Source organism: Mobula birostris, chromosome 2 (genome assembly GCF_030028105.1).
Source record: "Mobula birostris isolate sMobBir1 chromosome 2, sMobBir1.hap1, whole genome shotgun sequence".
Taxonomy (NCBI): Eukaryota; Metazoa; Chordata; class Chondrichthyes; order Myliobatiformes; family Myliobatidae; genus Mobula; species Mobula birostris.
The window spans coordinates 88,294,071-88,319,720 of NC_092371.1; the positions used below are offsets into that span (position 1 = coordinate 88,294,071).

Here is a 25,650-nt window from a genome sequence, read left to right on the forward strand (position 1 = left end):
CTGAAATCTGACTCTCATCCCAACCTGGCCCTTGCCCCAACCGGAGCTGTGATGTATCTGTTTGCTGGTCCCCAGGTGTGGGTTGGTGGGGGGACGGCGGACGGCAGCAGAGGCCGGATATACATCATCAGTACGGAGACCCACTCGCTACAGAAGGAGCTGGAGGTGGCCTGCGGCCCAGTCAGGGCACTGTGTCCGGCCGAGGACCGCTACGTGCTTAGCGCCACTGAGGACAGCAAGACCATCATCTGGAAGGTGGACTGAAGATGCGGGTGCTGAGGCCTACAGAGCCGTCACCCCCTGCGGACAGCCCCACTCACTGCCTCTGGGCCGATGAGTCCATTGTGTCGGCCACCACCCTCGCCGGGTGGGATCACAGGGAAGGAACCACCTCCTATCACTCTCCTCTGTCCCACAGCGACTGTCCTGGTCAGACTCAAATCTCAGACGTACTAATCCTGGTCAGCCTCAATTCTCATACCCTCTAATCTTGGTCAGCCTCAAATCTCAAACCCTCTAATCTTGGTCAGCCTCAGATCTCAAACGTACTAATCCTGGTCAGCCTCAATTCTCAAACTCTCTAATCCTGGTCAGCTTCAAATCTGAAACTCTCTAATCCTGGTCAGCCTCAAATCTTGAACCCTCTAATCTGGGTCAACCTCAATTCTCAAACTCTCTAATCCTGGTCAGCTTCAAATCTGAAACTCTCTAATCCTGGTCAGCCTCAAATCTCGAACCCTCTAATCTGGGTCAACCTCAAATCTCAAACTCTCTAATCCTGGTCAGCCTCAAATCTCAAATGTACTAATCCCGGTCAGCCTCAAATCTCAAACCCTCTAATTCAGGTGAATCTCTTCTGCTGTCTCTCAAAATCCTCCCTGTAATAGGGTGACAGGAACTCAATTTATACTCCAAGTGCAGCTAAATCGATATCTATACAATATGACCTCCCGTCTTTTGTACCAATGAAGGCCCGCTTTCTTTACCCTCCTGCCTGCTTGTGTTACCACTTCCAGGGATCTGTGGACCACCATCGCTGTGTACATCAGTGCCCCTGAGGTCCCACTGTTCACTATCTGGTCTCCTCTTACAGTCGACCTTCCACTTAACCTCCGACTGCTCTTTCACCAGCCGACCTACCCGCTGACAAATGTCCTCCCTATCCACAAGTCTACTTTTCACATGTTCCTAATCAGACCAGTGTCCAGTTCACGGATGTACTGTATATATAGCTCAGTTAGCTAAGACCGCTTCACAGTCCCGTAGGCTGTTTTTCACTTTATTTCCTGCGTGGTTTAATTCTGATTTGATTTGGAGCACACAGTGTAAGGACTATGATCTCCACCCTTGACACTGCAATATCAATAAGTTATTGTTAATATTAATAAATATTTAGTCGATACAGTACTGTGCAAAAGCTTAGGCACCCTAACTAACTATATGTATGTGCCTCAGACTTTTGCCCGGTCCTCTACATCTCTGAACGCAGATCCCTGTGGAACACCACCGGTCACAGGTCTCCGGTCTCCAGCGCTGCCCTCAGTCACCCACGAGGAGGCTACCAATCACCGCAGATCCTACGTGCGGAGCGAGACCCTGAGGGGTTGCTCAGCAGATGCAGGGAGTGGTGGAGATGGGGTTCGCATGGTGTCTATAGGAAGGTCAACGGAGCTGAGAACCACATCACACGAATCACATTCTCAGCGTATTGGAAGGGGAATGCCGGATTGGGGACCAATCAGTTCCAGAGATGAACTAGGCATGTACTCCACACTGTGAATAACCTCTCTAACCACACCCCTCACACCAGCAACACACAGGAAGGTTCCTTCTCCCATTTAAACCCCCCCCCCAGCCTGTCTCTAACCCCTCTGGTCCATCTCCTCCCCCCCCCAGTGAACCAGCAACACACAGAGAGGGTCACTACACTACTTCACTACCTTAGAAACCCCCTCCACTCCCCCCCCACCAATGAAACAGCAACTGGGAGTGAATGCACTCCACATCTCCTTCCCTCCTGCCTCCCTCCCCAACCTCAATACTGACACAGGCCTGAATCATTACCTCCCTCCTGCTGACAGCCTCTCTCTCTCTCCCTAGGCCCAGAGACAGTCTGATCTAACCCTCTTCCCCAGAGTGTGTGACAGGGCACGCCGTACAATGCTTTCCTCTGCATTCAGTCTCGCATTTCGTGTGTCCTGTTTCACAGTGAGAACGTGGGATAGTTGGAGCGGTACTGCACAGTACAGGCCCTTTGGCCTATGATGATGTGCTGGCCTTCAATGAAAGTGCTTGTTGTGAGAGCAGGCTGTCTGAAAACTCCTGTGGGTGGGGATCAGCGAACAGTGCCAGGCCCACTCAGCACATGCAGTGATGGAGTGGAGGAGATTGCCACCAGCCCACACTGTCTGAACTGCCCCTCTCCCCATCTTGTACATCCCTGTATCCAAGAGCTCTCTCTGGAGTGCTGCCACATCCTCCGGATTTCCAGCATCCCCTGAATCCCGTGTCTCCTGCATTCATTTCAGGATTCCAGCACGTATGGTGTTTTGGTTTCCCTTCAGCTCTGAACCCGGTGGATGGGTGAGGTGGGGCTCGGCTCAGGACAGTCACGGCTCCAAGCTGACAGTGGGCCCGGGATTGTCCTCTGCAGCCCTCCCACATGGGTGCCAGGGTAGGGTCCTGGCTGGCATGACACTGTTACAGATCGGGCCACTCGGAGTTTGGACTCTGTATGTCCTCCCCGTGAACTGCAGGTTTCCTCTGGGGGCTCCGGTCTCCTCCCACAGGCCAAAGATGTAGGTTAATTGGTCATTATAAATTGTCTGCTGACTAGGTCAGTGTTAAAAAGGTGGTTAACTACCAGTGGTGCTCAGAGGACCAAGAGCCTGTTCCACACTGTGTCTCAGTAAAAGAAAGGATCCTGGATTGTGGGACAGACACAGAGCTAAGGACAGGCCCTTCATCCCATCTACCCCATGCTGGGATTGACAGTCTATGTTCAACCTCCAGCCTCTCTCCAAGATCACAGGAGTGAGGCCCCCACTGGAGCATAGCCATGAGAGATGGTGGGGGGAAATGAGAGCAGGAGGAACATGCTGGGGGGGGGGGGGACAGGCTAGAGGGCAGCTGCCAGCGCCGGGGCAGGTAGTCAGCAGGACGGCTGTGGCCAGAGGGTGGGGACACAGACTCACAGTTAACTCCTGACTCTGGCGTCACTGCGTTATTACTGTCCCGGGGCACAGAGAGGGTGTGTGACTCCTGGCGCCTGTTCAAGGCAGCTGTCACTGCCCCTCACCAGCTGCTGGTCCACCCTCCCCCTCGCCTTATCCCTCTCCCTCAGCACACAGTCTGATCCCAAGCGGGAGCATACACTTCCTGGGCTTGCTGTCAGCTGGGCAGGCCCAGAGCCTTGACTGATCGAGCCCCATACCAACAGCCTGGCAGAACAGGGGCAGCCCCATTCCACCAGGGTCAAGGGTATAGGCAAATAAAGCACTGCAGATGCCAGAAACCTGCAATAAAGCAGAAGGTGTGAGATAGTGCAGGTGCTGGAAATCCAGAGTAACACACACACACAATGCTGGAGGAACTCAGGTCAGGCAGCATCTATAAACTGTCAAGGTTTCAGGTGGAGATCCTTCTTTGGAAGGGAAGGGGGCAGGTAGCAGAGGCTCCACCCAGCCTGACTGCTGGCAACGTTGTTGGGGTATGTCCGTCCCTGAGTTACCATGGAGAAGGAAGATGCAATGTCCACGGAGGTGTTCCAGGACTGTTTGGATATAAATATTATCCTAAATAGGGATGGGATTATGTTAAATTTGTTTGCTGGTACTGTAATTTGTAATAAACATATTTTTATAAAAAACGACGGCGACATGTCGTGTGACCTGAGGAAGACACTGACACCAGCTCCACGTCTCTGCTTTTGTTTATTGAGAAAACCAAGACCCCCACCAACACACTTTTCCTTTTAAAAAACTTCCATTGGACTTTAATAGTTAACATCCAGTCGTTGACCAGCGAGCTCTGACCGGCACATGCGCACACGTGCCCCTTGGCCACAGGGTAGACGTTGAGGGGGCTTGGCTTGGTGCTGACCTCCCCAGGACATCCCATTCACTTGCCCTGAGCCTTCTGGGCCTTCTGGGCAGACTTGGTGATCTTCCCGGTGGTGCTGGCTTTTTTCTCCACGTTTTTGATGACGCCCACGGCCACGGTCTGACGCATGTCACGCACGGCGAATCGACCTGGAACCAGACGGTGGAGGGCCCATTAGAAGGAGGCAGTGGCCAGGGAGAGGGATCTACTCTCACCCACCCACCCACCATGGTGAGGGACCTGAGGCATCACTTGTCAAACAAGGGTATTCTCAGGCCCCAGTCTGCCCTTGGAAGGGAACACAGGGGATCCCAGGACAGTCAACGTTACGTGCCGAGACCCTTTGTCAGGACTGGAAAGGGAGCAGAAGAATAAGGAGTTTGGGGTTGGGGGGGCTGGTATAAATGAGACCAAGTGGGGGGGGAGGGGAAGGTAGGATGGAGTAAGAAGCTGGGAGGTGATAGGTGGAAAAGGTAAAGGGCTGAAGAAGAAGCAATTTGATTGGAGAACAGAGTGAATCATGGGAGAAAGGGAAAGAGGAGGGGCAGCAGAGGGAGGTGATGGGTAGGCGAGGAGAACTAAGTGGTGACAGGAACCAGAATGAGGAATGGGAAGAGTTTGGAGACCATCCAAATGCAATAAGGTTTTGCTCTTCCAATCTGACTTTGGCCTCATATGGCATCCCCCCCCACCCCCCCCCATCCTTTGCAGTTCTGAGACAGCGTCTGTTTATTCCTCTCCATAGATGCTGCCTGACCTGCTGAGTTCCCAAGCATTTTGTGGGACTTGCTGCGCACACACCTGCTGTTTTGCAATGGACTTCACTCTGCCCATTTTCTTCCCCCACCCTATCCCACCCCCCAGCTGTGGTCTGGGGACATGAGGAGGTACTCACCCAAGGGTGGGTACTTGGAGAAGCTCTCCACACACATGGGCTTCCCTGGAGTCATCTCCACAATGGCGGCATCACCGGACTTCAGGGTCTTGGGATTATCCTCAAGCTTCTTGCCAGAACGCCTGTCGATCTTCTCCTTCAGTTCAGCGAACTTGCAGGCGATGTGGGCAGTGTGGCAATCGATGACCGGGGAGTAGCCAGCACTGATCTGCCCCGGGTGGTTCAGGATGATAACCTGTGGATGTGAGAGGACCACCCCCCAAACACAGTCGGTCATCCACCACACATCAACCCTCTCCCTGAGAGACAGTCCCACTGATTTCCCATCAGATTCATTCGTATTCATAGTGTATCTAGCTCCTGATCTCCACGTTGGACCAGTCCCCCTCACTGTCCCATCACACCTTGAGCTCCTCACTCAGAGAGCATCCCACACCCTCCCTGGGCATTTCCACTGGATTCCCGATTGCATCCATCAATGGTCACAGCTTTTCTAGCTCCTGATTTCCACGTTGGAATAGTTTCTCAACCACCCACCCAGGTGAGATTCCCATGTCAGGTGGCCATTGCCCGCTGGCTTTCTGCAGGTTGAGATTCCAGCCTGGATATTGACTGAGGAAGCTTCACCCTCGTGTCCCATGCCCAGTGATCGAGGCACTTCACTAGGGAGAAGTTTGGATAGGTACATGGAATGGACAGTATGGAGGACTATGGTCTGGGTGTGGGTCGATGAGATTAAGGAGAAGTTTGGATAGGTACATGGAATGGACAGTATGGAAGGATATGGTCTGGGTGTGAGTCAATGGGACTAGGGAGAAGTTTGGATAGGTACATGGATGGGAGGGGTACAGAGGACTATGGTCCGGGTGTGGGTCGATGAGATTAAGGAGAAGTTTGGATAGGTACATGGACGGGAGGGTATGGAGGACTATGGTCCGGGTGTGGGTTGATGGGAGTAGGGAGAAGTTTGGATAGGTACATGGATGGGAGGGTATGGAGGACTATGGTCCGGGTGTGGGTCGATGGGACTAGGGAGAAGTTTGGATAGGTACATGGATGGGAGGGTATGGAGGGATATGGTCCGGGTGTGGGTCGATGGGACTAGGGAGAAGTTTGGATGGGTATGTGGATAGGATGGTATGGAGGGACGTGGTCCAGGTATGGGCCAGTGGGACTGGGCAGATTAACAATGCAGGACGGACTAGATGACCCAAGAGCCTGTCCCCGTTCTGTCGTGCTCTATGACTACGACCATTCCTGGTTCTCCTGCTGCCTGCATTAGCCTGACCCCTCTCTGGATCCCAGCCCAAGACCAAAACCCCTATTTCAGTCAACACATCGGTCAGTATCTGTGGGGAAAGAAATGGAGTCTACATCTCTTCAAACATTTTCAGGTCTGGTGAGAGACCCTCGATTGAGTTCAGTTTTGTTGATGTACGGTGTCGGAGTTAGTCTGCTGGAATTCTCTGCCGTTATCAAACCGTTACTGTCCCTACATCTCATGCTCACATCCTCCTCATCCCACCACACCACATCACCCCAGGAGGAATGAGACATCCACCTCCCCCCAGGGTTAGCGACAATGACATCTTCACCCTCAAATTCCTCGGTGGGGAACTCTCCTAGTATGTGCATGAGACCCTGACCCCTGACTCCAGTTCCCAGGTGATGCTCCAAAACTAGTCACAAGACTCACTCCTCACACACCTCTGTCCCTGTCACCAAGCCCTCCATCTCTTCCCTTACTCCTCGCCACCCCACCCCCTCCCCTCACTCCCCTCCTCCCACACTCCAATCGCTCCCCCTCATTAAACCTTCCCCCGTTTCCTGTCCTCAACATTCCTCTGCCTGCCCGCATACCTGGGCGGTGAAGGTACAGGCCTCCATGGGGGGGTCGTTCTTGCTGTCCCCACACACGTTGCCACGGCGGACGTCCTTGACAGAGACGTTCTTCACGTTGAAGCCGACATTGTCTCCAGGCAGGGCCTCAGACAAGGCCTCGTGGTGCATCTCCACAGACTTCACCTCCGTGGTGATGTTGACCGGGGCGAAGGTGACCACCATCCCAGGCTTCAGCACTCCCGTCTCCACCCGGCCCACTGGCACCGTGCCAATCCCTGCCGGTGAGCACACACACGTCAACTGAGGGTCGCATGGCAAGGGTCAGGGTCACACAGTGGGGCAGGGGTCACAGAAGGATCGCAGACACAAAGGTAAGGGGTCAGGTCAGAGGGGCAAGCGTAGCAGTGGCGAAGGTCATGGTTCAAGTTGCAAAAACAAGGGGTCAAGGAGTAAAGGTCATGGGATCAGGACACAGGGGCAGACTGCAGGGCAAGGGTTGTAATCAAACCCAGACAGAGAGACTGATGGTGTGGGGTCAAACCCGGACAAGGGGGACTGTGACCGTGTGGGGTCAAACCCGGACAAGGGGGACTGTGACCGTGCGGGGTGACACCCGGACAAGGGAGACCGTGACCGTGCGGGGTGACACCCGGACAAGGGAGACCGGGACCGTGCGGGGTCAGTCCCGGACATGGGAGACCGGGACCGTGCGGGGTCAGTCCCGGACATGGGAGACCGGGACCGTGCGGGGTCAGTCCCGGACATGGGAGACCGGGACCGTGCTGGGTCAGTCCCGGGCAAGGGAGACCGTGACCGTGCGGGGTCAGTCCCGGGCAAGGGAGACCGTGACCGTGCGGGGTCAGTCCCGGGCAAGGGAGACCGTGACCGTGCGGGGTCAGTCCCGGGCAAGGGAGACCGTGACCGTGCGGGGTCAGTCCCGGGCAAGGGAGACCGTGACCGTGCGGGGTGACACCCGGGCAAGGGAGACCGTGACCGTGCGGGGTGACACCCGGGCAAGGGAGACCGTGACCGTGCGGGGTGACACCCGGGCAAGGGAGACCGTGACCGTGCGGGGTGACACCCGGGCAAGGGAGACTGTGACCGTGGGGTCAGTCCCGGAAAGGGGAGACTGTGACCGTGCGGGGTCAGTCCCGGGCAAGGGAGACTGTGACCGTGCGGGGTCAGTCCCGGGCAAGGGAGACTGTGACCGTGCGGGGTCAGTCCCGGGCAAGGGAGACTGTGACCGTGCGGGGTCAGTCCCGGAAAAGGCACACTGTGACCGTGCGGGGTCAGTCCCCGGCAAGGGAGACTGTGACCGTGCGGGGTGAAACCCAGACAAGGGAGACTGTGACCGTGGGGTCAGTCCCGGACAAGGGAGTCTGTGACCGTGCGGGATGACACCCGGACAAGGGAGACTGTGACGGTGCGGGGTCAGCCCCGGACAAGAGAGACTGTGACCGTGCGGGGTCAGCCCCGGACAAGGGAGACTGTGACCGTGCGGGGTCAGCCCCGGACAAGGGAGACTGTGACCGTGCGGGGTCAGTCCCCGGCAAGGGAGACCGTGACCGTGCGGGGTCAGTCCCGGACAAGGGAGACCGTGACCGTGCGGGGTCAGTCCCGGGCAATGCAGACTGCGACCGTGCGGGGTCAGTCCCGGGCAATGCAGACTGCGACCGTGCGGGGTCAGTCCCGGGCAAGGGAGACTGCGACCGTGCGGGGTCAGTCCCGGGCAAGGGAGACTGCGACCGTGCGGGGTCAGTCCCGGGCAAGGGAGACTGCGACCGTGCGGGGTCAGTCCCCGGCAAGGCAGACTGCGACCGTGCGGGGTCAGTCCCGGATAAGGCAGACTGTGACCGTGCGGGGTCAGTCCCGGACATGGCAGACTGTGACCGTGCGGGGTCAGTCCCGGACAAGGCAGACTGTGACCGTGCGGGGTCAGTCCCGGACATGGCAGACTGTGACCGTGCGGGGTCATTCCCGGACATGGGAGACTGTGACCGTGCAGGGTGACGCCCGGCCAAGGGAGACTGTGACCGTGCGGAGTCGGTCCCGGGCAATGCAGACTGCGACCGTGCGGGGTCAGTCCCGGGCAAGGGAGACTGCGACCGTGCGGGGTCAGTCCCGGGCAAGGGAGACTGCGACCGTGCGGGGTCAGTCCCGGGCAAGGGAGACTGCGACCGTGCGGGGTCAGTCCCCGGCAAGGCAGACTGCGACCGTGCGGGGTCAGTCCCGGATAAGGCAGACTGTGACCGTGCGGGGTCAGTCCCGGACATGGCAGACTGTGACCGTGCGGGGTCAGTCCCGGACATGGGAGACCGTGACCGTGCGGAGTCAGTCCCGGGCAAGGGAGACCGTGACCGTGCGGGGTCAGTCCCGGGCAAGGGAGACCGTGACCGTGCGGGGTCAGTCCCGGGCAAGGGAGACCGTGACCGTGCGGGGTCAGTCCCGGGCAAGGCGGACTGTGACCGTGCGGGGTCAGTCCCGGAAAAGGCACACTGTGACCGTGCGGGGTCAGTCCCCGGCAAGGGAGACTGTGACCGTGCGGGGTGAAACCCAGACAAGGGAGTCTGTGACCGTGCGGGATGACACCCGGACAAGGGAGACTGTGACGGTGCGGGGTCAGCCCCGGACAAGGGAGACTGTGACCGTGCGGGGTCAGCCCCGGACAAGGGAGACCGTGACCGTGCGGGGTCAGCCCCGGACAAGGGAGACCGTGACCGTGCGGGGTCAGTCCCCGGCAAGGGAGACCGTGACCGTGCGGGGTCAGTCCCGGACAAGGGAGACCGTGACCGTGCGGGGTCAGTCCCGGACAAGGGAGACCGTGACCGTGCGGGGTCAGTCCCGGGCAAGGGAGACCGCGACCGTGCGGGGTCAGTCCCGGGCAAGGGAGACCGCGACCGTGCGGGGTCAGTCCCGGGCAAGGGAGACCGCGACCGTGCGGGGTCAGTCCCGGGCAAGGGAGACTGCGACCGTGCGGGGTCAGTCCCCGGCAAGGCAGACTGCGACCGTGCGGGGTCAGTCCCCGGCAAGGCAGACTGCGACCGTGCGGGGTCAGTCCCCGGCAAGGCAGACTGCGACCGTGCGGGGTCAGTCCCGGATAAGGCAGACTGTGACCGTGCGGGGTCAGTCCCGGACATGGCAGACCGTGACCGTGCGGGGTCAGTCCCGGACATGGGAGACCGTGACCGTGCGGAGTCAGTCCCGGGCAAGGGAGACCGTGACCGTGCGGGGTCAGTCCCGGGCAAGGGAGACCGTGACCGTGCGGGGTCAGTCCCGGGCAAGGGAGACCGTGACCGTGCGGGGTCAGTCCCGGGCAAGGGAGACCGTGACCGTGCGGGGTCACACCCGGACAAGGGAGACCGTGACCATGGGGTCAGTCCCCGGCAAGGGAGACTGTGACCGTGCGGGGTCAGTCCCGGACAAGGGAGACTGTGACCGTGCGGGGTCAGTCCCCGGCAAGGGAGACTGTGACCGTGCGGGGTCAGTCCCCGGCAAGGGAGACTGTGACCGTGCGGGGTCAGTCCCGGACATGGCAGACTGTGACCGTGCGGGGTCAGTCCCGGACAAGGCAGACTGTGACCGTGCGGGGTCAGTCCCGGACAAGGCAGACTGTGACCGTGCGGGGTCAGTCCCGGACATGGCAGACTGTGACCGTGCGGGGTCATTCCCGGACATGGGAGACTGTGACCGTGCAGGGTGACGCCCGGCCAAGGGAGACTGTGACCGTGCGGAGTCGGTCCCGGACAAGGGAGACCGTGACCGTGCGGGGTTGGTCCCGGAGAAGGGAGACTGTGACCGTGCGGGATCAAACCCTGACAAGGGAGACTGAGACCGTGCGGGATCATACCCGGACAAGGGAGACTGAGACAGTGTGTTTCTTTGTTTCTAATTCAAACATACACAATTTACAGAAGGGTTAATATCTGTAATGGATAGGCCAATTCTTTTTAAAAATAGCAGTTTTCTGTTCCGACATCAGAACAGTGTGAGTGTCCGGCCCTTGCTGTTCTCTTGTGTATAAGTAAAATAAAGTTTGTCTGAGTCGAGAGTGCATATGTACTGTGTCAGTTATTTTAGTTAATCTACTTTTGGCAATGACACCCGCACCCACTCCTCCCAACCCTGTAGAGTGACACTCATTGCCCAAACCCAAACACCTACCCCCAACCTATCCCCATTCCCCACCCCAGCCATACCCACCTCCGATCTTGTAGACGTCCTGCAGGGGCAGCCGCAGGGGTTTGCTGATGGGCCGGGTAGGGGGCAAGATGGTGTCCAATGCCTCCAGCAAGCTCACCCCATTGGCATTTCCCTCCTTACGCTCGACCTTCCAACCCTTGAACCATGGCATCTGTCGGAACAGGGCGCAGGTCAGAGGTCAGCTCAGCAGTCGGCTGTGACGCCAGTTTTGAAAACACCTTCAAAAGGTGATGCCTCACAACCTCTGTTCCCTCTAAGCTGTGTGGGTGCACGGCAGCGCAGTAACGGAAATGCTCCCGCGCACACAGCCTTTGTTGCCATGTAGTTGTAAATTTTATTTTGCATAATGTTAATTCAAAGTGCCAAGCAGTTTTCAGACCGTGTAAAAATTTATGCTCAGAGCACTGGTTGTGTCACCCAGCTGTAAACTGAATTAGAAGGAACATCACTCAAAAACACAGCATCCATCAGTAAGGATCCCTCTGTCAGGGAGAAAGTACACGAGCCTGAAGACACACACTCCATGTTTCAGAAACGGCTTCATCCCCTCCACCACCAGATTTGTGAATGGACAATGAACCCATGAACACTACCTCACTAGTTTTCTTTTTGCTCCCTTTTTCCACTCATCGTTATTATGTGCTGTGTTGTATTAAGTGGGCGATCATGGTCTTTCAATGAAGTGCCTTCTTCGGGGCAGTGTCTTTATAAGACAGGTGACCCCAGCCATTATCAATACCTTTCAGAGATTGTCGGCCTGGTGTCAGTGGTTGCATAACCAGGACTTGTGACTTGCACCAGCTGCTCACATGACCATCCACCACCTGCTCGATGGCTTCACGTGACCCTGCTCAGTGGGGGGAGGGGGGGGGCTAAGCAGGAGCTATACCTGCCCGAGGGTTACCTGCAGGCTAGTGGTCGGAATGAGAAGGGTGACCTGCAGGCTAGTGGTCGGAATGAGAACGGTAACCTGCAGGCTAACAGACAGAATGAGAACGGTGACCTGCAGGCTAACAGACGGAATGAGAAGGGTGACCTGCAGGCTAACAGACGGAATGAGAAGGGTGACCTGCAGGCTAACAGACGGAATGAGAAGGGTGACCTGCAGGCTAACAGACGGAATGAGAAGGGTGACCTGCAGGCTAGCGGATTGAATGAGAACGGAGACCTGCAGGCTAACAGACGGAATGAGAAGGGTGACCTGCAGGCTAACAGACAGAGTGAGAAGGGTGACCTGCAGGCTAACAGACGGAATGAGAAGGGTGACCTGCAGGCTAACAGACGGAATGAGAAGGGTGACCTGCAGGCTAACAGACAGAGTGAGAAGGGTGACCTGCAGGCTAACAGACGGAATGAGAAGGGTGACCTGCAGGCTAGTCGACGGAAAGAGAACGGTGACCTGCAGGCTAGTGGACGGAACGAGAACGGTGACCTGCAGGCTAACAGACGGAACGAGAAGGGTGACCTGCAGGCTAACAGACAGAATGAGAACAGTGACCTGCAGGCTAGTGAATTGAATGAGAAGGCTGACCTGCAGGCTAGTGGGCAGAATGAGAACGGTGACCTACAGGCTAACAGACAGAATGAGAAGGGTGACCTGCAGGCTAACAGACAGAATGAGAAGGGTGACCTGCAGGCTAACAGACGGAATGAGAAAGGTGACCTGCAGGCTAGTGGATGGAATGAGAAGGATGACCTAGAGGCTAACAGACGGAATGAGAAAGGTGACCTGCAGGCTAACAGACGGAATGAGAAGGGTGAGCTGCAGGCTAACAGACGGAATGAGAAGGGTGACCTGCAGGCTAACAGACAGAATGAGAACAGTGACCTGCAGGCTAGTGAATTGAATGAGAAGGGTGACCTGCAGGCTAGTGGGCAGAATGAGAAGGGTGACCTGCAGGCTAACAGACAGAATGAGAAGGGTGACCTGCAGGTTAACAGACGGAATGAGAAGGGTGACCTGCAGGTTAACAGACGGAATGAGAAGGGTGACCTGCAGGCTAACAGACGGAATGAGAAGGGTGACCTGCAGGCTAACAGACGGAATGAGAAGGGTGACCTGCAGGCTAACAGACGGAATGAGAAGGGTGACCTGCAGGCTAACAGACGGAATGAGAAGGGTGACCTGCAGGCTAACAGACGGAATGAGAAGGGTGACCTGCAGGCTAACAGACGGAATGAGAAGGGTGACCTGCAGGCTAGTGGACGGAACGAGAACGGTGACCTGCAGGCTAACAGACGGAATGAGAAGGGTGACCTGCAGGCTAACAGACAGAATGAGAACAGTGACCTGCAGGCTAGTGAATTGAATGAGAAGGCTGACCTGCAGGCTAGTGGGCAGAATGAGAACGGTGACCTACAGGCTAACAGACAGAATGAGAAGGGTGACCTGCAGGCTAACAGACGGAATGAGAAAGGTGACCTGCAGGCTAACAGACGGAATGAGAAGGGTGACCTGCAGGCTAGTGGATGGAATGAGAAGGATGACCTACAGGCTAACAGACGGAATGAGAAAGGTGACCTGCAGGCTAACAGACGGAATGAGAAGGGTGAGCTGCAGGCTAACAGACGGAATGAGAAGGGTGACCTGCAGGCTAACAGACAGAATGAGAACAGTGACCTGCAGGCTAGTGAATTGAATGAGAAGGGTGACCTGCAGGCTAGTGGGCAGAATGAGAAGGGTGACCTGCAGGCTAACAGACAGAATGAGAAGGGTGACCTGCAGGTTAACAGACGGAATGAGAAGGGTGACCTGCAGGTTAACAGACGGAATGAGAAGGGTGACCTGCAGGCTAACAGACGGAATGAGAAGGGTGACCTGCAGGCTAACAGACGGAATGAGAAGGGTGACCTGCAGGCTAACAGACGGAATGAGAAGGGTGACCTGCAGGCTAACAGACGGAATGAGAAGGGTGACCTGCAGGCTAACAGACGGAATGAGAAGGGTGACCTGCAGGCTAACAGACGGAATGAGAAGGGTGACCTGCAGGCTAACAGACGGAATGAGAAGGGTGACCTGCAGGCTAACAGACGGAATGAGAAGGGTGACCTGCAGGCTAACAGACGGAATGAGAAGGGTGACCTGCAGGCTAACGGACGGAATGAGAAGGGTGACCTGCTGGCTAACGGACGGAATGAGAAGGGTGACCTGCAGGCTAGTGGACGGAATGAGAAGGGTGACCTGCAGGCTAGTGGACGGAATGAGAAGGGTGACCTGCAGGCTAGGGGACGGAATGAGAAGGGTGACCTGCAGGCTAACAGACGGAATGAGAAGGGTGAGCTGCAGGCTAACAGACGGAATGAGAAGGGTGACCTGCAGGCTAACAGACGGAATGAGAAGGGTGACCTGCAGGCTAACAGACAGAATGAGAACAGTGACCTGCAGGCTAGTGAATTGAATGAGAAGGGTGACCTGCAGGCTAGTGGGCAGAATGAGAAGGGTGACCTGCAGGCTAACAGACAGAATGAGAAGGGTGACCTGCAGGTTAACAGACGGAATGAGAAGGGTGACCTGCAGGTTAACAGACGGAATGAGAACGGTGACCTGCAGGCTAGTGAATTGGATGAGAAGGGTGACCTGCAGGCTAACAGACGGAATGAGAAGGGTGACCTGCAGGCTAACAGACGGAATGAGAAGGGTGACCTGCAGGCTAACAGACGGAATGAGAAGGGTGACCTGCAGGCTAACAGACGGAATGAGAAGGGTGACCTGCAGGCTAACAGACGGAATGAGAAAGGTGACCTGCAGGCTAACAGACGGAATGAGAAGGGTGACCTGCAGGCTAGTGGACGGAATGAGAAGGGTGACCTGCAGGCTAACAGACGGAATGAGAAGGGTGACCTGCAGGCTAACAGACGGAATGAGAAGGGTGACCTGCAGGCTAACAGACGGAATGAGAAAGGTGACCTGCAGGCTAACAGACGGAATGAGAAGGGTGACCTGCAGGCTAACAGACGGAATGAGAAGGGTGACCTGCAGGCTAACAGACGGAATGAGAAGGGTGACCTGCAGGCTAACAGACGGAATGAGAAGGGTGACCTGCAGGCTAACAGATGGAATGAGAAGGGTGACCTACAGGCTAACAGACGGAATGAGAAAGATGACCTGCAGGCTAGTGAATTGGATGAGAAGGGTGACCTGCAGGCTAACAGACGGAATGAGAAGGGTGACCTGCAGGGTTACGGACGGAATGAGATCGGTGACCTGCAGGCTAACAGACGGAATGAGAAGGGTGACCTGCAGGCTAACAGACGGAATGAGAAGGGTGACCTGCAGGCTAGTCGACGGAAAGAGAACGGTGACCTGCAGGCTAGTGGACGGAATGAGAACGGTGACCTGCAGGCTAGTGAATTGGATGAGAAGGGTGACCTGCAGGCTAACAGACGGAATGAGAAGGGTGACCTGCAGGCTAACGGACGGAATGAGAACGGTGACCTGCAGGCTAGTGAATTGGATGAGAAGGGTGACCTGCAGGCTAACAGACGGAATGAGAAGGGTGACCTGCAGGCTAACAGACGGAATGAGATCGGTGACCTGCAGGCTAACAGATGGATTGAGAAGGGTGACCTGCAGGGTAACAAACGGAATGAGAAGGGTGACCTGCAGGCTAACAGACAGGATGAGAAGGGTGACCTACAGGCTAACAGACAGGATGAGAAGGGTGACCTACAGGCTAACAGACAGGATGAGAAGGGTGACCTACAGGCTAACAGACAGGATGAGAAGGGTGACCTGCAGGCTAACAAAGGGAATGTGAAGGGTGACCTGCGGGCTAGTGGATGGAATGAGAAGGGTGACCTGCAGGCTAACAGACGGAATGAGCACCTTCCCTCTCGCCACCCACTTTTTGCACTACTTACCTAATTTAATTTTTAAATATATTTCTTACTGTAATTTACAGTTTGTTATTATGTATTGCACTTTCTGTTGCCACAACAAATTTCATTTCATATGCCAGTGATATTAAACCTGATTTCACTCCTCTGACCCTCCTCGTCACCATCTGAAAGTCTGCCAGCAGTAGCTGTGTCATCAGCAGATTTGAGCATACTGACCCGATAGGTGATTTTTATTTTAGCGATTCTATGTCTGTGCACTGGATAGTTGCTGCAAAAACAACAAATTTCAACTTGTAGGTCAGGGCTGATAAACCTGACTCTGCTGTGGTAACGTGGTCCTTCCTGACCGCAGGACTGTCACCATCGTGCTGAGTCTGGCATGCTGCCACTCCAGTCACCAGCCAGGCTTCTAGAACATTCCCTCTCCCGCATGACCAAGCACAGCCTGTCTGTTTATAGCACTGGGGAGGGGAATGGAGTGTCCCGGGAGCGTGGAGGGTCTCCTTGTGAGGACTGAGATTTCACATACACATCCCTCATGACACACACACAACACACACCTCATCTCCTGTACACACCCCCACACACACACACATTCACCAAAGAGAAAACACACACTCACACCTCACTCTCCTCCTCCCCCACCCCACTGTGTCACTCGCACAGCAACAGCCTCTGACAATCTGAAGACAGAAATAAATCTGGGCCGGTGGGCCGGATTCCCAGGGGACGGTGGGCCGGATTCCTGAGTGGATAAAAATAATTCATGCTGGAGCCGCCCCATGTAAGGATCGAGGGTGAACCTTCACCACAGTCTTGTGGATAAAAATACCCCAGCAACCTGTCACAGAGTCAAACCGTCAGACAGCATGAATCTGCCCAACCCATCCCTGCCGGCCCAAAGGGCTTCGAACCAGCCCCACCTCGCCATGTTTGACCCACGTTCCTCTCCTTTCTGATGCACGCACCCATCTGCACACCTTTTAAATGTTTATAACACCATAAGACGCAGGAGCAGAATTAGGCTCTGCCATTCCATCATGGCTGATCTATTATCCCTCTCAATCCCATTCTCCTGCCTTCTCCCCGTAACCTTTGATAGCCTGATTAACCAAGAATCTATCAACCTCTGCTGCAAATATACCCAATGACGGTCTCCACAGCCGTTTGTGGCAATGTATTCCACAGGTTCACCATCCTCTGGCCAAAGAAATTGCTCCTCATCTCTGTTCTAAATGGCTGTCCCTCTGTTCTGAGGCTGTGCCCTCGGGTTCTACACACCCCACTATCGGAATCATCCTCTCCACATCCACTTTATCGAGGCCTTTCAATAGGTTTCAATGTACCTGCCCTCAACCACTTCCTCTGGCAACTCATTCCATCGCCACACCATCAGGCAACACGCTCCTGGAGAGAGGCCATTCAGCCCTTCCCTCCTGCTGCTCTCCCTTCACGTCCCTGATCCCTTTTCTTCAACAATCACACTCCAGTGACTGCCGGCTCCCTCTTCAGCTGCTTAAATCAATATTAATGTTGGGACTTCATGTTGCAGTTTCCCAAAACACTGGTTGGACTACACTTGGCGTATTGTGTACGATTCTGGCCACCTCACTGTGGGATATGGCTACACCGGGGAGGGGGCAGAGGAGATCCACATTGCCTGGATTGGAAGTGTTCGGTTATGGGGAGAGATTGGATAGGTTGGGATTGCTGTACCTGCAGAGGGGTGACCCGACAGAGGTTCACAAAATTGGAAAAGGCATCGAAAAGGTAAACAGTTCGACTCTTCGCTGTGGAAGAGAGGGCGTGGTTTAAAGTGAGAGGAAAGAGTTTTAAAGGGGTAGAGGTTTTAACAAACAGTCCTTCCAAGAGAGATAACGCTTCACCTGCAGGTCTGTTGGGATTGTCTATTGTATGCGTTACTACCTGGCGTAGATTGGGGGACTGCATCATCAGGCATCCCATCCACCAAAAGCAGAATTTCCTGGTGGACAACCATTTTAATTCCAAATCCCACTCCCATCCGACATGTTGGTCCATAGCCTCCTCTTTTGCCACGATGAGGCCACTCTCAGGGTGGAGGAGCAACACCTCATATTCCATCGAAGGAGCCTCCAACCTGATGGCATGAACATCAATTTCTGCTTCCAGTTCCCTTCCATTCCTCTTCCTCCTCCTGTTCCTCACTCAGGCCTCTTACATCTTCTCCTCAGCTGCCCCTCCTCCTTCCCCTTCTCCTATGGTCCACTCTCCCCCGCCATTAGATTCCTTCTTCTCCTGCCCTTTACCTTCACCTATCACTGTACAGCGAGTCCTCCTCCCACCTTCTTATTCCAGCATCTTCCCCCTTCCTTTCCCGTCCCGATGAAAGGTCTTGGCTTGAAACATTGACCGCTTATTCCTCCCCTTAGATTCTCCCTGATCCACTGAGTTCCTCCAGCATTCTGTGTACGTTACTGAGTTATTTTAATTTACACTATTTACTTATTTTATTATTTATAGTAATTTTATAATGGCAACAAATTTGACATCATATAAAACAGTGATTCCAATTATGGCCTTTGGAAGTCAACACACACAGACATGCATGCACAGGCACACACGTGTACACACACATGCATGCACCAGCCAACCATCTCACTTTGCCGTGAAACTTGATCATTTGTTGGGACAGAGGGGCAGTAAATTAGTGCTGTTCCAGTGACCCGAGTTCAATTCCCTCCTCTGGGTGGAGTTTACATGTTTTCCCTGTGACTGTGCATGTTTTCCCTGGGGCTCTGGTTTCCTCCACATCGCACTGACACCCGGGTTATATAACTGGCCACTGCAAATTGCCCCCAGTGTAAGAAGGGGCCAGGTGTGGGAGAGGAAGCGTTGCAGGAGTGTAGGGGGATGGGAGTGATGGGAATGCTCTACTGGGAGCTGGCAGAGACCAGATGGGCTGAGTGGTTCCTGTGTGGTGCTTAGTCAGTCACACGACTTCAACCCCCCAATTCACCGTCCCCCATGGCCCAACCATCATTCCACCAATTCCTGTCACTAAGAACCCCCCTTCACACTGGGACCACTAGTTGACCGGACTTGGGGGTGACCCTCCCATCTCCAGGAGACAGGGGCTGGGGTCTTCAACACCTCACCACCCTACCCAACGACCAGGAGATGCTTTCGCCCCTCTCATCATCTGATCCCTGGGTCACTGGGACCCCAACCCGCTGGATCCTGGCTGTCAGGTCAGCACAACCATTCACCCCACTCCTACACTATCGGCACACCCTCTGCACTGACTGGGTCAGCAGAGCAGAACCGTCTGCCCCCAGGCACCTGCCCGCCTTCAGCACCTTTTGCCCGAGCTCTGATCTCGTGGGCTTAGCAGGACTGTCTGCCCCATCCTCACACCGTCTGGGTCAATAGAGCTGTGTCACTAACCATCTGCCTCATGTCCACCCTGACCTCGGCAGACGGTGGGGTGAATTTGGGAGCTGCCCTCCAGGGACAGGCAGGACACCCTCTCACTGGGGACAGGGCAGGTGCCACTGCCTGGTAACAGGTAGTTATACTCACGTTGGGTGAGGCTTCCAGCATGTTATCACCATGCCAACCGGAGACGGGGACAAAGGGGACGGTAGCTGGGTTGTAACCGATCTTCTTGATGTAGGCGCTGACTTCCTTCACGATCTCATCGTAGCGCTTCTCGCTGTAGGGGGGCTCGGTGGAGTCCATCTTGTTGATGCCCACAATGAGCTGCTTCACGCCCAGCGTGTAGGCCAGGAGAGCGTGCTCCCTCGTCTGCCCGTTCTTGGAGATGCCCGCCTCAAACTCACCCACACCCGCTGCCACGATCAGCACTGCGCAGTCCGCCTGTGAAAAGGGAAAAGGGACTCAACAGTGGGAAGCACAGTCTCTGACCCCTCCCCCTGACCTCCACGCACTCCAATGCCTTGCCCTAACCCCTCTGAACCCTCACTCCAACCCCCACACCCCCACTTCTCCTCACTAACTTATGATCTCTGACCTCCACACCCCTTCACCCCTCTCCTCTGACTTCCACCTATGCTCTGTTACCCTTCCAACCCCCGTTCTAACCTTCATCCCATGACTCCACACCCTCAAACTCTTCCCTTTCCCCCGACACCCTCTGACCTCTGTGCTGACCCTCCACCTCTGACACACCGACTCACCAATCCTACACCCTCTGATCCCCTCTGCCTTCACACTCCAACCCCCACACCATAACCTCAACTGACCCCCAACCTCTAACCCCACAACCTAACCCCTCCACCCTAGGCTCCCAATCTGCCTGTCCACCTCCCTCACTTCACTTCCCCTATTCCCTTTCTTGTGATCTATGCTTTCACCCCCTCCCTCTGGAGTTTCTGAATGACCGAGTGAGATGTTTCCGCAGGGTGGGGATCTCTGGGTTTCTGCAATCCGGAGCCTCTCAATCAGAATCAGGGGTCAGAGCGGCTTGTGAACCATTGGGATTCTCTAACCAGGGAGGTGTTGGAGAGACTGGGAGAGGTTGTGTATTCAGGGAATCGAGGGACAGAGCAGAGGTGGGAGATCTACACTGCTCCACACCTCACAGCTATTACCATCCCAGAGCTTCACTTCAGTACCCACTCGTTCTGTCCAAACACAGACTGACACACCGAGGGACCTCTGCATCCTCCAGAACTGTGTCAACATGGGTAGAATAACACACACACGAACTGCAGGGGAATTCAGCAGGTCAGGCAGCATCTATGGTGAGGGGTCTACAGCCCGTGTTTTGGGCCAAGACCCTTCATAAGGTCCTGAGCCTGAAACGTTGACAGTCTATTCCCCTCCATAGATGCTGCCTGACCTCTGACCTGCTCCAGCACTTCGTCTGTCTGTGTATACGTGTGCACGTTGCTCTGGATTTCCAGCATCCGTAGAACTGCTTGTGTAAGACAGGTATTGGTCAGGCTGGGTCAACACGGCAGTAAGGGAGCTGTCACCAGAACAATCTTACACTTTACCACCTCTGGGCGTTCACTGCCAGATTTTGAAGCTGGATTTAGTTAGCCTGGGAGTGGAAAGTCAGTGTCACCTCATCAATTGTAGGGAATGAGGCTCACTAACAACAGGACATCCCTGAGTCAGGAGGTGGGAAGGGTCAGCTGAAGTTCACTCTGGTTCCACAGGAGGACGCGGTCTTGTTCCATCACCGCACTGACGTGTGTGTATAGTCCACAGACAGGCCCCAGCCCTCAGCTGTCCATCATCCCCGAACCCCTCCACATCCACCCCCTCCACCACTTCCTGCCCCATCACCAGCGACCGTGCCTTCAGCTCCCTCTGGAATTCCCACACTCAACCTCTCCAGGTTCTACAGAATTTACGGAAAACTCTGCTTTAGAACAGAGAACACAACAACACAGTGCAATACAGTGCCTGTGGCTCGTGGTGTTATACTATCTTTAACAAGATCAATCAACCCATTCCTCCCTCCAGTTTTCTATCTAATGTGCCTATCTAAGAGTCTCTTAAATATCCCTAATGTGTCTGCCTCTACCACCACCCCTGGCAGGGCATTCCACACACTCTGATACCCACCTATATTTTCCTCCAATCAAATTATGTCCTTGTATTAGACAATTCCCACCCCCCACAGGCTGTCCACTCGATCTATGCCTCTTATCATCTTGTACACCTCTATCAAGTCACCTTTCATCCTCCTTCGCTCCAGAGAGAAAAGCCCTAGCTCACTCAACCTTTTCTCATAAGACACACTCTCTAACCCAGGCAGCATCCTGGTAAATCTCCTCCGCATCCTCTCTGAAGCTTTCACATCCTTTCTTAACGAGGCAACCAGAACTGAACACAAAATTCCAAGTTTGGTCTAACCAAGGTTCTTGTGCCTCTTGAACTTAGTCCCCTGACGAATGAAGGCCAACACACCATACATCTTCTTAAACACCCTAGCAACCTGCATGGAAACTTTGTGGGTTCTCTGGACATGGAGCCCAAAATCCCTCTGTTGCTCCACACTGTTGAATGGACCAGGAAGGCATTTGATCAGAACAATGCAGAACAAAAGGATTGAACTGTCAATTCTACACACCAGTTTACCCACTAAATAAAATACATCAGCTTCATTGCTCATTTCTGGGGCAGAGACAGACAGCATTTGACATAGATTCATCATCTCCCCAACGTAGAGAGAATCAATCTTCAAGTGAAGAATACATTGTATGTATCAACCCATGGAACTCCCTCTCATCCAATCCCCTCCTTTGGCAGGCTTTGTTGGATCACATTTCCTCAACATGCCCTGGGAATTGTTTGGGAGGGAGCAGGAGAGGTTAGATCATGAAGTACCTCGCCTGGAAATTCCACTGACCTGTGAGGTCCCAGTGATCATGTTCTTGATGAAATCTCTGTGCCCTGGAGCATCGATGATGGTGATGTAGTACTTTGGTGTTTCAAACTTCCACAGAGAGATGTCGATGGTGATCCCTCTCTCTCGCTCTGCCTTCAGTTTGTCCAGGACCCAGGCGTACTTGAAGGAACCTTTACCCATCTGAAAGGGAGCAGACAGCAATCGTTCACATTATGATCACTCTTCCCCAGCCAAGCCTCGGTTTTGACCTGCTCCCTCTCTGCAGATGCTGCCCGACTTGCTGGGTTCCATATTAACCATGGACGGCCAGTCAGACCTATAGCTCTAGGAGACAATACAGTTTTGTATTTTCCATTGCCTCGGTGAAACTGCCAGCATAGTCAAAGACCCTACCCATCCCAGAAATTCTCTCTCCTCCCCTCTCACATTGGGCAGTCTGAAGGTACGTACCACCAGGCTCAAGGACAGCTGCTACCCCAGTTATCAAGTTCCTGAACAAATCTCTTCTGTGATAAGATGGACTCTTGGCCTCACCATCTACCTCGTTACGATTTGCACTTTATTGTTCACCTGCACTGCATCTTGTCTGTAGCTGCTACAGTTTGTTCTGCACTGTGAGTGTTTTACCTCGGTGCACTGTGTGCTGATTTGATCTGCATGAACACTGTATTTCCAGTGACATGAATAAACTAATACCAATACCAGTACCAGAATATACCCTATCAATCCTCTGGGCCCTCTTTTCCAAGTTGGTTGGATCAGTCTGTGAAAATTAAGGTCCTGGTAATTAACGCCACACCTTTAATATTAGCTCAGGTAGCAGATTGCTTTACAGACCAGCAGTCTCCGATTCTCACCATTGTCTGTAAGGGGTTTGTACGTTCTCCCCATGGCCATGTGGGTTTCCTCTGGGAGCTCTGGTTTCCTCCCACATTCCAAAGATTAGGGTTAGTAAGTTGTGGGCATGCTATGTTGGTGCCGTGAACATGGTGACACTTGCGGGCTGCCCCCAGACTGTGTTCGTCGTTGATGCAAATGATGCATTTCACTGTGTGTCTTGCTATCTATCTGACAATTAAAGCTAATCTTTACCTTTCAGCACTCTCTCTGTGTGGCCCAGGAGAATTTCAGCTCTCAAAGAGAGTTTGAGGCCATCCCTCGGAGTGCAGGTGACTAAACCCTCACCAGTACAGGGAGACAGAGAGTATGGAGTGCTGAGGGTTTCCAGACACAACAAAACTGATCATTCTGAATAGATACCGCCATATCCAAAAGGAATGTCTCCTCAGCCTTCCCAGCAACCAGAGGCAATATTGCCCTCAACAGTGAGCGCAGGGGTGTAAATTCACCGTAAACCCCTCCAGAACATTGCTGAAGGATTTTACTAGGTCTGCAGGTCAGAAACTGGGGGTGGCCTGATAAACCATAGGTTCAGCAGAGAGATGAGCCCAGGAAAGAGTCACCATTGAAACCAAGGACAGCAGCAACCTGCATTTATATGGCTCTTTCTTAACGTGATAAGCTACCTTGGGAGATTTCTCAGAATCAAGCTTGGCTCTGAGCCAGTGGAAGTGAAATGAGGGCAAGCAGCCAAACCCTCTGTCAACAGAGGAGATACTGAGAAGATTAAATGAGGAGTGAAAGATGGGAGCAGGCGGCTGGAAACTGAAGTGTGGTTGGTTGGCAGGTTACAGGGAGGTTTGGGGGGGGGCAGGGGTTGAAAAGAAGGCTGAGAGTTTTAAAGTTGCCAGGATGTGAGAGGGCATGGGTCAGGGGTCAGTGGCAGGAGGCAGACCAGCCAGCACTTGGAGGGTGGAAGGCAAAGGGAAGGTGTTGGGGGCGGGGGGGGGGGTCAAATCACCACCAGTGGCCAATTCCAAACCATGGCACCCACCAGCTACCCATCACTACCTAATCAATGTCAAGTTTGTCAGTGGCTCCCCAGCGGTGGGGTCCCCTCCTGAAGAGGCACTGACCACCATGCCCACCAGAGCAGCTTCTGCTCCCATTACAGTGTTCCCTGGCACTGCAATGCCACTCACTCAGGTTCCTGATCCTAGAGACTGACCCACCCTTCCCAGGATCCCAGTAAGCCCAGAGACTGACCCACCATTCCCGAGATCCCTGGAATCCCACAGACATCCACCATCCCCAGGATACCAGCAATCGCAAAGTCAATCCATCATTCCCAGGATCCCAATAATACCAGAGCTGATCCATTATTCCCAGGATCCCAGTAATCCCTGAGATCATTCCTGGAAATCCTGGAGTGGTGGCAGTCCAAGTCATTCCAGAAGCCCACACCTCCTGCTGATGGGAAATAATCCTGGTCCGCTGCTGCGTGTAACCCTCCTCAGAAGCTTGACCTACTTTCACACGTATACTGAGCAGACAATGTTCTGCTGGGATTCTGTGAGAATTATTAACGTGCTGGGACCATAGCCACTGTGCTGGAACGGTTGTTACTGTGCTAGGATGCCACTGGGATTAACGATACTGTGTTGGGACCCTGCTGGGATTGTAGTTACTGTGCTGAGAATGTGGTTACCATGCTGGGACGCTCCTGGGACTATGGTTGTGGTGCTGGGATTTACATTACTGTGCTGGGATTGACGTCACTTGGCTGGAACCCGCCCAGAACTCTCGATTACCTCTGCCGCCTCCTTCTCGAACTTCTCGATGGTTCGCTTGTCGATGCCGCCACATTTGTAGATGAGGTGGCCGGTGGTGGTGGACTTGCCAGAGTCGACGTGGCCGATCACCACGATGTTGATGTGGATCTTCTCCTTGCCCATGGTGGGAGGCTGCAGCAGTCTGTGGACAGAAACGGGCGGGGTAGCGCCGGACACATCCAGAACCCCCAGTGCCCGGTCAAGGGGTCATTCCGAAATATTAACGCGTTCAAAAACAAACCGCCCCAACACCCCACCAGAACCATCTCAGACTCGTATCTTCCCGATATATCTCCGCCCGCTCCCCTCCCCCTCTCTCTCTCCACCTGTCGCTATCACTATCTGTCTATTCCGTTCTCCATTAACCTTAGGATTCACTTTCCCATCTCCGATCCCTCCCCATTCATCTCCCCCTCTCATCCCGTCTCCCTCCTTATCCTCCTCCTCTCCTACCCTGTCTCCCTCTCTCTCTCCCCTTAAGCCTCCTCCACCTCTCTCCTCCCTGAGCCTCTTCTCCTTCCCCCCTCACCCTTCATCCTTCATTCCCTCCCTCCCCCCCTCTCTCTCTCTCTCTCTCTCTCCCTCCCTCCTTCCTTCCTTCCTTCCTTCCTTCTCGCTGCGCGCTCCGACCGGGACCGCACACAGCCGCTCACCTGGCGCTGGTGCCGGGGAGACGGCGCTGCCTCTCGCCGCTTTTTATCGCCGGGGTGGGGGCGGTGTCAGTGCGCCGGCGCTGC

The 25,650-nt window shown here is 54.6% G+C and overlaps 2 protein-coding genes across 8 annotated transcripts in view; one reads left to right on the forward strand and one right to left on the reverse strand.

Annotated features, from left to right (window-relative positions):
• LOC140188363 (DENN domain-containing protein 3-like) overlaps positions 1-4,043 on the forward strand; it is a 180,098-nt gene extending 176,055 nt beyond the window's left edge. For 5 of the 7 annotated variants that reach the window (XM_072244564.1, XM_072244590.1, XM_072244574.1 and 2 more), the window contains one exon: positions 1,456-4,043. In XM_072244564.1, coding sequence (XP_072100665.1) covers positions 1,456-1,779 — 324 coding nt within the window. In that variant the 3' untranslated portion in view covers positions 1,780-4,043. Of the gene's footprint in view, positions 1-75 lie in introns of all 7 variants that reach the window. The other 2 variants (XM_072244578.1, XM_072244582.1) reach the window with 1 other exon arrangement.
• On the reverse strand, positions 3,914-25,650 carry LOC140188386 (elongation factor 1-alpha 2). Its single transcript, XM_072244613.1, has 8 exons — positions 25,567-25,650; positions 24,893-25,055; positions 22,242-22,421; positions 19,439-19,735; positions 11,039-11,189; positions 6,857-7,113; positions 4,997-5,231; positions 3,914-4,250 (listed from the first exon to the last, which is right to left on the reverse strand). Exons 2-8 carry the CDS (start codon positions 25,034-25,036, stop codon positions 4,120-4,122), a joined length of 1,395 nt encoding a protein of 464 aa, XP_072100714.1. The 5' UTR covers positions 25,037-25,055; positions 25,567-25,650; the 3' UTR covers positions 3,914-4,119.